Here is a 12,781-nt window from a genome sequence, read left to right as displayed (position 1 = left end):
ACGAGACGTGCTCACCTTTCTTCTTCCAGAAGGTGCACAAAGAGAGGTCCGTGCTCAGCAGCCTGAAGGAAGATGGCTCGGTAACATCATCTCAGGCTGACATCATGAGGATCAACAAATCCCTCTATGCCAATCTGTATGACACAAAGCCAACTGACAGCGCGGCCTCCCAGTCATTCCTGTCCTCTATCACGGAGGTCTTAGATGACAGGACATGGGAGATGCTGGACCAGCCACTATCTCTGGACGAGCTGACCAAGGCCCTAGAGTCCTTCGAAAAGAATAAAACTCCCAGAAGCGACAACTTACTGGTCGAGTTCTATTCTGCTCTGTGGGACTTGATTGGCCAGGACCTGGGGGAGGTGTTTGTCAGTATGCTTCTGGCATGTACTATGAGTGAATCCATGAGGAAAGGCATCATCACCCTCATCTACAAGCGTAAGGGGGTGAGGGAGGAAATCAGAAATTGGAGATCAATCTCACTGTTAAATGTGGATTACAAAATCTTGTCAAAGGTCATCACCAACCTGCTCAGGTCTGCTCTGGGGTCGGTGATTCACCCTGACCAAACTTGTGCTGTACCGGACAGGAAGATCACAGAGTCTCGCACTCCTCAGGGATACGATCGCCACCGTGCAGGACAGAGGGTTAGATACCTGCCTCATCAGCCTGGACCAGGAGAAAGCCTTTGACAGGATATCACACAGGTATATGAGAGATGTTCTCTCCAAAATGGGCCTTGGGGAGGGAATGTGCAATTGGATCAGACTGCTCTACACCAACATTGATTGAGACTGCACTGACAATCAGTAAAGTGAGGCAGAAACTGGGCAGATGGGAGCAATGGTCGCTCTCCATCACGTAAAAACCTGGGGTCATCAGGTGTGAGGTACTGCCATTGGGGACGGCCTAGCAGGGGTAAGCTGCAGTGACCGGGTCTCTGGCACGAGGTCCGGCTCTGAGGCCCAGAAGGGAAAGGGGGAGAGGTGGAGAGCGCGAGTTATAGGAGACTCTATAGTTAGAGGGACAGACAGGTTGTTCTGTGGACATGGGCGAGACTCTCAGATGGTTTGTTGCCTCCCGGGTGCCAGTGTCCGAGATGTCTCGGACCGTGTCTTCAGAATCCTCAAGGGGGAGGGTGTGTAGCCAGAAGTCATGGTGCACATTGGCACCAACGACATAGGTAGGAAGAGGGGTGGGAGGTCATTCAGGAGCTCAGGGAGTTAGGCAGGAAGCTAAAAGCTAGGACGGACAGAGTCGTCATCTCTGGGTTGTTGCCGGTGCCATGTGACAGTAAGGCAAGGAATAGGGAGAAAGTGCAGTTGAACACATGGCTGCAAGGATGGTCTAGGAGGGAGGGCTTCAGATATTTGGACAATTGGACTGCAATCTGGGGAAGATGGGACCTGTACAAGCAGGACGGGTTGCACCTGAACCAAAAGGGCACCAATATCTGGGAGGTAGGTTTGCTAGCACTCTTCGGGGGGGTTTAAACTAATTTGGCAGGGGGATGGGATCCGGACTTGTAGTCCAGCAAGTAGGCCAGCTGTTTTTCAGGATGTCCAAGAATGTAGGGAGGCTGTGGAGAAGGTAGCACTGACAGGGAATACTTGTGGACACAGAGATGGGCTCAAGTGTGTATACTTCAACGCAAGGAGTATCAGAAATAAGGTGGGTGAACTTAAGGCGTGGATCGGCACTTGGGACTACGATGTTGTGGCCATCACGGAAACGTGGATAGAAGAGGGACAGGAATGGCTGTTGGAGGTTCCTGGTTACAGATGTTTCAGTAAGATTAGGGGGGATGGTAAAAAAGGAGGGGGGTGGTGTTGCTAATTAGAAATGGTATAACAGCTGCAGAAAGGCAGTTTGAGGGGGATCTGCCTTTGGAGGTAGTATGGGCTGAAGTCAAAAATAGGAAAGGAGCATTCACCTTGTTGGGTGTTTACTATAGGCCCCCCAATAGCAGCAGAGATGTGGAGAAACAGATTGGGAAACAGATTTTGGAAAGGTGCAGAAGCCACAGGGTCGTAGTCATGGGCGATTTCAACTTCCCAAATATTGATTGGAAGCTCTTTAGATCAAGTAGATTGGATGGGGTGGTGTTTGTGCAGTGTGTCCAGGAAACTTTTCTAACTCAGTATGTAGATTGTCCGACCAGAGGGGAGGCCATATTGGATTTGGTACTTGGTAACGAACCGGGACGAGTGATGGGCTTGTTAGTGGGTGAGCATTTTGGTGATGGTGACAATTCTGTGACTTTCACCTTGGTTATGGAGAGATAGGTGCGTGCAACAGGGCAGGTTTTACAATTGGGGGAGGGGTAAATACGATGCTGCAAGACAGGATCTGAGGAGCATAAATTGGGAGCACAGGCTGTCAGGGAAGGATGTCGTGGAAATGTGGAACTTTTTCAAGGAACAGATACGATGTGTCCTTAATATGTATGTACCTGTCAGGCAGGAAAGAGATGGTCGTGTGAGGGAACCTTGGTTGACGAGGGAGGTTGAATGTCTTGTAAGGAGGACGAAGGAGGCTTACATAAGGTTGAGGAAACTAGGTTCAGACAGAGCGTTGGAGGGATACAGGATAGCCAGGAGGGAGCTGAAGAAAGGGATTAGGAGAGCTAACAGAGGGCATGAAAAATGTTTGGCGGGTAGGATCAAGGATAACCCCAAGGCCTTTTATGCGTATGTGAGAAACATGAGAATGATGAGAACGAGGGTAGGTCCTGGAGATACTTATTAGGAAGGAAGATGTGTTGGGCATTTTGAAAAACTTGAGGATAGACAAGTCCCCCGGGCCTGACAGGATATATCCTAGGATTATGTGGGAAGCAAGAGAGGAAATTGCAGAACTGTTGGCAATGATTTTTTCGTCTTCACTGTCAATGGAGGTGGTGCCAGGGGACTGGAGAGTGGCGGAATGTTGTGCCCCGTTCAAAAAAGGGAATAGGGATAACCCCGGGAATTACAGGCCAGTTAGTCTTACTTCGGTGGTAGGCAAAGTAATGGAAAGGGTACTGAGGGATAGGATTTATGAGTATCTGTAAAGACACTGCTTGATTAGGGACAGCCAGCACGGATTTGTGAGTGGTAGGTCTTGCCTTACAAGTCTTATTGAATTCTTTGAGGAGGTGACCAAGCAATTGGATGAGGGTAGAGCAGTGGATGTAGTGTACATGGATTTTAGTAAGGCATTTGATAAGGTTCCCCATGGTAGGTTTATGCGGAAAGTCAGGAGGCATGGGAAGGTGGGAAGTTTGGCCAGTTGGATAGAGAACTGGCTAACCGGTCGAAGTCAGAGTGGTGGTAGATGGTAAATATTCAGCCCGGAGCCCAGTTACAAGTGGAGTTCCGCAGAGATCACTTCTGGGTCCTCTACTGTTTGTAATTTTTATTAATGACTTGGAAGAAGGAGTCGAATGGTGGGTCAGTAAATTTGCAGACGATACGAAGATTGGTGGAGTTGTGGATAGTGAGGAGGGCTGTTGTCGGCTGCAAAAGGACTTAGATATGATGCAGAGCTGGGCTGAGGAGTGGCAGATGGAGTTCAACCCTGCCAAGTGTGAGGTTGTCCATTTTGGAAGGACAAATAAGAATGCGGAATACAGGGTTAACGGTAGGGTTCTTAGTAATGTGGAGGAGCAGAGGGATCTTGGGGTCTATGTTCATAGATCTTTGAAAGTTGCCACTCAGATGGATAGAGCTTGTAAGAAGGCCTATGGTGTATTAGCGCTCATTAGCAGAGGGATTGAATTCAAGAGTCGTGAAGTGATGTTGCAGCTGTACAGGACCTTGGTAAGGCCACATTTGGAGTACTGTGTGCAGTTCTGGTCACCTCATTTTAGGAAAGATGTGGAAGCTTTGGAGAGGGTGCAGAGGAAGTTTACCAGGATGTTGCCTGGAATGGAGAATAGGTCGTACAAGGATAGGTTGAGAGTGCTAGGCCTTTTCTCATTGGAATGGCGAAGGATGAGGGGTGACTTGATAGAGGTTTATAGATGATCAGAGGAATAGATAGAGTAGACAGTCAGAGACTTTTTCCCCGGGTACAACAGAGTTTTACAAGAGGTCATAAATTTAAGGTGAAGGGTGGAAGGTATAGGGGGGATGTCAGGGGTAGGTTCTTTACCCAGAGAGTGGTGGGGGCATGGAATGCGCTGCCTGTGGGAGTGGCAGAGTCAGAATCATTGGTGACCTTTAAGCGGCAATTGGATAGGTACATGGATGGGTGCTTAAGCTCGGACAAATGTTCGGCACAACATCGTGGGCCGAAGGGCCTGTTCTGTGCTGTATTGTTCTATGTTCTAGGTCTGGCCTATTCCCAGAACCTGTGCCACTGCAGTCACCCGGGCCATCTTCCACTTCATATGGAGATTAAAGATGGACCGGATCCGAAGGGACACCATGTATAAAGATCTGGGCAACGGGGGAAAAAACATACCCAATGCCACCCCCACCCTGATGGTCACCTTTGTGTGTGGCTGCATCAAGCTGTGCATGGATCCCCGGTATGCAAACACCAAGTGTCACTACGTACTGAGGTTCTACCTGTCCCAGGGGTTGCGAAGGATGGGCCTGGCCTCGCTGCCGCGGAACGCTCCAAGTAGTTGGACCGTTCCGTATCACCTGTCCTTCGTGGAGAAGTTTATGAAGAAAAACACCTTTGATCACAAGTCCATCAGGAAATAGTCAGCACGTAGTGTCCTTGAGACCCTTTGGGAAAAGGAGAGGGCGGATCCTATCAAGCGGTTCCCTGAGCAGACTGTCAAAGTCATTTCGCAGAATTCCTCATCACCAGAACTTTCCAACAAGCACCAAGACATGGCTTGGCTGGTGGTGAGAAGGGCTCTGCCTGTGAGATCCTTTATGCACGCCCGGACTCTCAGCCGCACCGCACACTGCCCTCGAAGCAGCTGCGGGGGGGACGAGACTGTCACAACCTCCTTCTGGAATGTGCCTACGCAGAAGAAGTCTGGAGAGGAATGCAGTGGTGTTTGTCAAGGTTCATCCCGAGCAACACCGTGACGCGGGACTCCATGCTCTACGGTCTGTTCCCCGGGACGCATACCGAGACGAACATCAACTGTGCCTGGAGGATCATCAACTCGGTCAAAGACGCTCTTTGGTCTGTGCAAAATCTGTTGATCATCCAGCTGAAGGAGCTGACCCCGACTGAATGTTGCGGACTGGCACATTCCAAGGTCCAGGACTACATGTTGAGGGATGCGCTGAAGCTTGGGGCAGCTGCCGCCAAGGCGCGGTGGGGAAAGACCACTGTGTAACATCTGCCTGCCCAAGAACAGGGGGCCCACTCAGTAATCAGGCTCCGCTGACATCTCAGCTAAATATCTGAATAGTCAATGTCTGTACATACAAATGATTAAGTCCGATCTCTATATGTAAAGAAAAGGAATGTATACGTATGAATAGCATCCCAATTGTATAGATATCTAAATAATTTTATGAATAAAGTATATTTTTGAAATAAAAAAAATTCTCTTGCTTAACAAGAATCTATCTGTCTCCACCTATATATACTTATAGATTCTGCTTACCCTTAATACTTAAAAACAAAATACTGCCAAGGCTGGAGAAACTCAGCCATTCTCACAGTCACGTTCAGAAGGTTACACGATAGATAGCACTGTTGCCTCACAGTATGAGGGACTTGAGTTCAATTCCACCCTCAGGTGTGTGGAGTTTGTACATTCTCCCTGTGTCCATATGGGTGCTCTGGTTTCTTCTCACAGTTGGCAATGGTAAATTGCCCATAGTGTCCAGGGATATGCAGGTTAGGTTTGTAAGCCATGGGAAATGTAGGGTTACAGGGTATGTAGGGTTAAGGGTAGGAGTTGAGAGTGTGGTGCTGGAAAAGCACAGCATTTCAGGCAGCATCCGAGGAGCGGGAGAATCAATATTTCGGGCATAAGCCCTTCATCAGGAATGGGTTCCTGAAGGGCTTATGCCCGAAACGTCGATTCTCCTGCTCCTCAGATGCAACCTGCCCTGTTGTTTTTCCAGCACCACACTTAACTCTCATCTCCGGCATCTACAGTCCTCACCTTCTCCTAGGGATAGGTTAGGAGGTTGGGTCTGGGTGGGAAACCCTTTGGAGGATGGGTTGAGTGGTCTGCCTCCACACTGTAGGCATATTGAAAACAAAGTCTCTGAACCCGAAACATGAATTTATTTTCTCTCTACAGATGCTACTGAAACTGGCGAATGGGTCTAGATTAATTTAGGATATCTGGTCAGCGTGGACGAGTGGGACCGAAGGGTCTGTTTCCGTGCTGTACATCTCTATGACTGTAATTGCTGAGTTTCTAAATAAAAACTGAAAGAACTATAGATGCTTTAAATCAGAAATGAAAACAAAAAGCGCTGGAGAAGCTGAACCGATCCTCAGAACTCAAAAACTGAACAAGAGTCATACGACCCGAAACGTTACCTTTGATTTCACTCCACAGACATTTTCCAGCAATTTCTCTTCCCGTTTCTGCTGTTGGTTTCGGTTTCAGTTTTTGTTTTTGTTGGAAAAGGTAGGACCGCCCCTTCATCACAAGATAATCCGATTGGCTGGTGGTTCCTATGATCCGATTGGCTGGTGGTTCCTGTGATTCGATTGGCTGGTGGTTCCTGTGATCTGATTGGCTGGTGGTTCCTGTGATCCGATTGGCTGGTGGTTCCTGTGACCCGATTAGTCGATGGTTGGGTGCAATGGCGGTGTGGAAGGTTCTCGATTGGGCCCTGGTTTTGTGGCAGTTGTTCGGGTTCTTAAAGGCCGGTGAGTTCGGGACGGCGGAAGGCTCAAGGGGTTGTCAGACAGTGTCAAATTCAGCGGCCAATGCCTGGTTTTCGGGAGCTGTTCACCTGCCGGAGAATCACATCCGGCAGCGGAAATAAACTGTCATTGTGTCATCGTCTAACCTCCCTCCCCCCCCGAATCCACCCCCCCCCATCCACCCCCCCCCAACCACCACCCCCCCATCCACCACCCCCCCCAACCACCACCCCCCCATCCACCACCCCCCCATCCACCACCCCCCCATCCACCACCCCCCCCATCCACCACCCCCCCCATCCACCACCCCCCCATCCACCACCCCCCCCATCCACCACCCCCCCATCCACCACCCCCCCCCATCCACCACCCCCCCATCCACCACCCCCCCCATCCACCACCCCCCCCCATCCACCACCCCCCCATCCACCACCCCCCCATCCACCACCCCCCCCCATCCACCACCCCCCCATCCACCACCCCCCCATCCACCACCCCCCTCATCCACCACCCCCCCATCCACCAACCCCCCATCCACCAACCCCCCCCATCCACCCCCCCCATCCACCACCCCCCCATCCACCACCACCCCCATCCACCACCCCCCCCATCCACCACCCCCCCCATCCACCACCCCCCCCATTCCACCACCCCCCCAACCACCACCCCCCCATCCACCACCCCCCCATCCACCACCCCCCCATCCACCACCCCCCCATCCACCACCCCCCCCATCCACCACCCCCCCATCCACCACCGCCCCCAACCACCACCGCCCCCAACCACCACCCCCCCATCCACTACCCCCCCATCCACCACCCCCCCCATCCACCACCCCCCCATCCACCCCCCCATCCACCACCCCCCCATCCACCACCCCCCCCATCCACCACCCCCCCCATCCACCACCCCCCCATCCACCACCGCCCCCAACCACCACCGCCCCCAACCACCACCCCCCCATCCACTACCCCCCCATCCACCACCCCCCCCATCCACCACCCCCCCATCCACCCCCCCATCCACCACCCCCCCATCCACCACCCCCCCATCCACCACCCCCCATCCACCACCCCCCATCCACCACCCCCCATCCACCACCCCCCCATCCACCCCCCCCCCAACCACCACCCCCCATCCACCACCCCCCCATCCACCACCCCCCCCAACCACCACCCCCCCATCCACCACCCCCCCATCCACCACCCCCCCATCCACCACCCCCCCATCCACCACCCCCCCATCCACCACCCCCCCCAACCACCACCCCCCCCATCCACCAACCCCCCCATCCACCAACCCCCCCATCCACCACCCCCCCCATCCACCAACCCCCCCATCCACCACCCCCCCCATCCACCACCCCCCCCATCCAACAACCCCCCCATCCACCACCCCCCCAATCCACCACCACCCCCCATCCAATCCCCCTCCCCCCCATCCACCCCCCCACTCCCCCCCATCCACCCCCCCACTCCACATCCCCCCCACTCCACATCCCCCCCACTCCACATCCCCCCCACTCCACATCCCCCCCACTCCATCCCCCCCACTCCACATCCCCCCCACTCCACATCCCCCCCACTCCACACCCCCCCACTCCACACCCCCCCACTCCACACCCCCTCAACTCCACACCCCCTCAACTCCACACCCCCCCCACTCCACACCCCCCCCACTCCACACCCCCCCCACTCCACACCCCCCCCACTCCACACCCCCCCACTCCACACCCCCCCACTCCACACCCCCCCACTCCACACCCCCCCCACTCCACACCCCCCCCACTCCACACCCCCCCCACTCCACACCCCCCCCACTCCACACCCCCCCACTCCACACCCCCCCCACTCCACACACCCCCACTCAACAACCCCCATTCACCCCTCCATTCACCCCTCCACTCCACACCCCCCCATTCACCCCCCCACTCCACACCCCCCGCGCTCCACACCCCCCGCGCTCCACACCCCCCGCGCTCCACACCCCCGCGCTCCACACCCCCCGCGCTCCACACCCCCCGCGCTCCACACCCCCCGCGCTCCACACCCCCCGCGCTCCACACCCCCCCGCGCTCCACACCCCCCGCGCTCCACACCCCCCCGCGCTCCACACCCCCCCGCGCTCCACACCCCCCCGCGCTCCACACCCCCCCGCGCTCCACACCCCCCCGCGCTCCACACCCCCCCCCGCGCTCCACACCCCCCCGTGCTCCACACCCCCCCGCGCTCCACAACCCCCCGCGCTCCACACCCCCCCGCGCTCCACACCCCCCCGCGCTCCACACCCCCCCGCGCTCCACACCCCCCCGCGCTCCACACCCCCCCGCGCTCCACACCCCCCCGCGCTCCACACCCCCCCGCGCTCCACACCCCCCCGCGCTCCACACCCCCCCGCGCTCCACACCCCCCCCGCGCTCCACACCCCCCCGCGCTCCACACCCCCCCCGCGCTCCACACCCCCCCGCGCTCCACACACCCCCATTCATCCCCCCCACTCCACACACCCCCATCCAGCCCCCCACTCCACCCCCCCACTCCACACACCCCCACTCCACCCCCCCACTCCACCCCCCCACTCCACATACCCCCATTCACCCCCCCACTCCACACCCCCCCACTCCACACACCCCCCACTCCACACACCCCCCACTCCACACACCCCCCACTCCACACACCCCCCACTCCACACACCCCCCACTCCACACCCCCCCACTCCACACCCCCCCACTCCACACCCCCCCACTCCACACACCCCCCCACTCCACACCCCCCCCACTCCACACACCCCCCCCACTCCACACACCCCCCCCACTCCACACACCCCCCCACTCCACACACCCCCCCACTCCACACACCCCCCCACTCCACACCCCCCCCACTCCACACACCCCCCACTCCACACACCCCCCACTCCACACACCCCCCACTCCACACACCCCCACTCCACACACCCCCATCCACCCCCCACTCCACCCCCCCACTCCACACACCCCCATTCACTCCCCCACTCCACACCCCCCACTCCACACCCCCACACTCCACACCCCCCCACTCCACACCCCCCACTCCACACACCCCCCACTCCACACACCCCCCACTCCACACACCCCCCACTCCACACACCCCCCACTCCACACACCCCCCACTCCACACACCCCCACTCCACACACCCCCATCCACCCCCCACTCCACCCCCCCACTCCACACACCCCCATTCACTCCCCCACTCCACACCCCCCACTCCACACCCCCCCACTCCACACCCCCCCACTCCACACCCCCCCACTCCACACCCCCCCACTCCACACACCCCCCCACTCCACACACCCCCCCACTCCACACACCCCCCCACTCCACACACCCCCCCACTCCACACACCCCCCACTCCACACACCCCCCACTCCACACACACCCCACTCCACACCCCCCATTCAACGCCCAATCCACAACCCCCATTCACCCCCCCCACTCCACACTCCCCATCCACCCCCCCTCTCCACACCCCCCATCCACCCCTCACTCCACACCCCCTCACTCCACACCCCCTCACTCCACACCCCCCCACTCCACACCCCCCCACTCCACCCCCCCCACTCCACCCCCCCCACTCCAGCCCCCCCCACTCCAGCCCCCCCCACTCCAGCCCCCCCACTCCACGACCCCCCACTCCACGGCCCCCACTCCACCCACCCCACCCCACCCCCCCATCCACCCCCCACTCCCCCCCATTCCAGCCCCCTACCCCACCACCCCACTCTACCCCCCCCACTCTACCCCCCCCACTCTACCCCCCACACTCTACCCCCCACACTCTACCCCCCCCACTCTACCCCCCCCACTCTACCCCCCCACTCTACCACCCCCCACTCTACCCCCCCCACTCTACCCCCCCACTCTACCCCCCCACTCCACCGTCCGCCTCAGATTCCATTACCGTCTCCTTTTCCTGACTTTGAACCCGGCCTCTCTAGCCCAGAGGGCGAGATGTTACCTGAGAGCCTTCTGACTCTCTCACTTAATCATCAAGAATATCTGACTGAGACGATTGCATTTCTTTACTATTAAACGTTGTGGCCTCTTTCAGTTATTGCTGGTGTTTTGGTGTATGATACACATATTTCAGCCTGAATGCAGTATAAACATTTTCCAACAGATTCTCAAGGTACACAGGAACCTGACGGGATGCTGTCACCAAAAGATGCTGCATTTCCATCTACTAGCCTGGCTGCCACCCTGGGCACTACCCCTGCTTATCGTGCAGACTGTAAGGATGTGTACAATAAAGTGCATCTTCTATCTTTTTCCTTCTATTAACGTTTATTGGTATCGATCAATTGTAACAATATTTTCTGAAGTAGAACGTATCTAATCTTAACTGTGCAACTCTGTCTCTGTTTCTAGCAGTAACCACAGAACTGTCCTACCTGTCAAACTGTCCCAGTGCTGGACTTTGTGGGAAATTGCCTCCAGTTTGCATGAATTGTTCACTGAATTGGAACTGCATCTATGGAAAGGAAACTTTATTCAACTGTACAGTCAAGCCAGGTGTACAGTGTGTTGTGAGTAAAGCATTTTCTACAGTGCCTGGGGATTTTGATGATATAGATTATTAAATTTGTGCCAACTTCTTAGTTTTGTTTGAAGGTTGTTTTAACTTACTAATATAGGACATTTAAAAAAGTTAAAATTGTCTGATGTTTCACATTAGAAAGAGACAATGTATATTAGAATAATTACGTGTGATGACTATAGGTGAAATGCAGGCCATTTGTACCCAGGGGAGAACTAGTAATGTACAGAGCTTCTGTTATCATTGGGGGTTAGGTGGAAAAGTGGTTGAATGCACTATAGACCAGTCAGTGAATAAAAAGATACAATATTTTACGTTATGTTTCTCTCAATTTGTCCAAGGCCTCCCTTGATGTTATTGCCTTCAGTAAAATTGTCACTCTTCCTCGTTGCTGACAGTAATTTTTCTAGGAGAAAGTGAGGGCTGCAGATGCTGGTGACCTGCTGCACTTTACCAGCAACACATTTTCAGCAGTAATTTTTTCTATATTGTTTCTGAGGGATACAGACACGAATGTATCTGCCACTGACGTTTAAACATTCATCTGTCACATTTGGTGCTTTTGGACTTAACTTTCTTCTGTCAAAGTTACTTGCTATTCCAAAATCATTCTGGAAGTGAAATTAAAACATTAGGAACAAGACTCGGCAACCCAGTCCCTTAACTCTTACTGGAATACAGGCAAACATAGAAAATAGATGCAGGAAAAGGTCTTTCACTCCTTCACGTTTCTCTGCCACTCAGTATGATCATTCAGTATGGCTGATCTTCCAAATCGGTTCCCTATACTTGCTTTCTCACCATGCTCTTGCGCGCTGTGCGCGAGAGAGTGCACGCAGGAAGGAGAGAGAGAGTGCGCGCGCGCAGGAGAGAGAGAGTGCGCGCACGAGGGAGAGAGAGTGTGCGCACGAGAGAGAGAGTGTGCGCACGAGAGAGAGAGTGTGCGCACGAGAGAGAGAGAGCGCGCACGAGAGAGAGTGCGCGCACGAGAGAGAGAGTGCGCGCACGAGAGAGAGAGAGTGCGCGCACGAGAGAGAGAGAGAGAGTGCGCGCACAAGAGAGAGAGAGAGTGCGCGCACGAGAGAGAGAGAGAGTGCGCGCACACGAGAGAGAGAGAGAGTGCGCGCACGAGAGAGAGAGAGTGCGCGCACGAGAGAGAGAGAGTGCGCGCACGAGAGAGAGAGAGAGTGCGCGCACGAGAGAGAGAGAGAGTGCGCGCACGAGAGAGAGAGAGAGTGCGCGCACGAGAGAGAGAGAGTGCGCGCACGAGAGAGAGAGAGAGTGCGCGCACGAGAGAGAGAGAGAGTGCGCGCACGAGAGAGAGAGAGAGTGCGCGCACGAGAGAGAGAGAGAGTGCGCGCACGAGAGAGAGAGAGAGTGCGCGCACGAGAGAGAGAGAGAGTGCGCGCACGAGAGAGAGAGA

At 55.6% G+C, this 12,781-nt stretch overlaps 1 protein-coding gene across 3 annotated transcripts in view; it reads left to right on the top strand.

Annotated features, from left to right (window-relative positions):
• The first annotated feature begins 6,666 nt into the window (after positions 1-6,666).
• tm2d3 (TM2 domain containing 3) overlaps positions 6,667-12,781 on the top strand; it is a 97,895-nt gene continuing 91,780 nt past the window's right edge. The window contains exons 1-3 of one of the 3 annotated variants that reach the window (XM_087981991.1): positions 6,667-6,789; positions 10,942-11,052; positions 11,193-11,347. In XM_087981991.1, the coding sequence (XP_087838117.1) occupies positions 6,723-6,789; positions 10,942-11,052; positions 11,193-11,347 (333 nt within the window). In that variant the 5' untranslated portion in view covers positions 6,667-6,722. Of the gene's footprint in view, positions 6,790-10,941; positions 11,053-11,189; positions 11,348-12,781 lie in introns of all 3 variants that reach the window. The other 2 variants (XM_087981990.1, XM_087981992.1) reach the window with 2 other exon arrangements.

The sequence above is a fragment of the Chiloscyllium plagiosum genome, unplaced genomic scaffold, assembly GCF_037043375.1.
Source record: "Chiloscyllium plagiosum isolate Xiang-an unplaced genomic scaffold, Cpla_swu_hap1 HiC_scaffold_42, whole genome shotgun sequence".
Classification (NCBI taxonomy): Eukaryota; Metazoa; Chordata; class Chondrichthyes; order Orectolobiformes; family Hemiscylliidae; genus Chiloscyllium; species Chiloscyllium plagiosum.
Note: the sequence above shows the minus strand (reverse complement) of the source record. Positions and strands in the feature narration are given on the sequence as shown.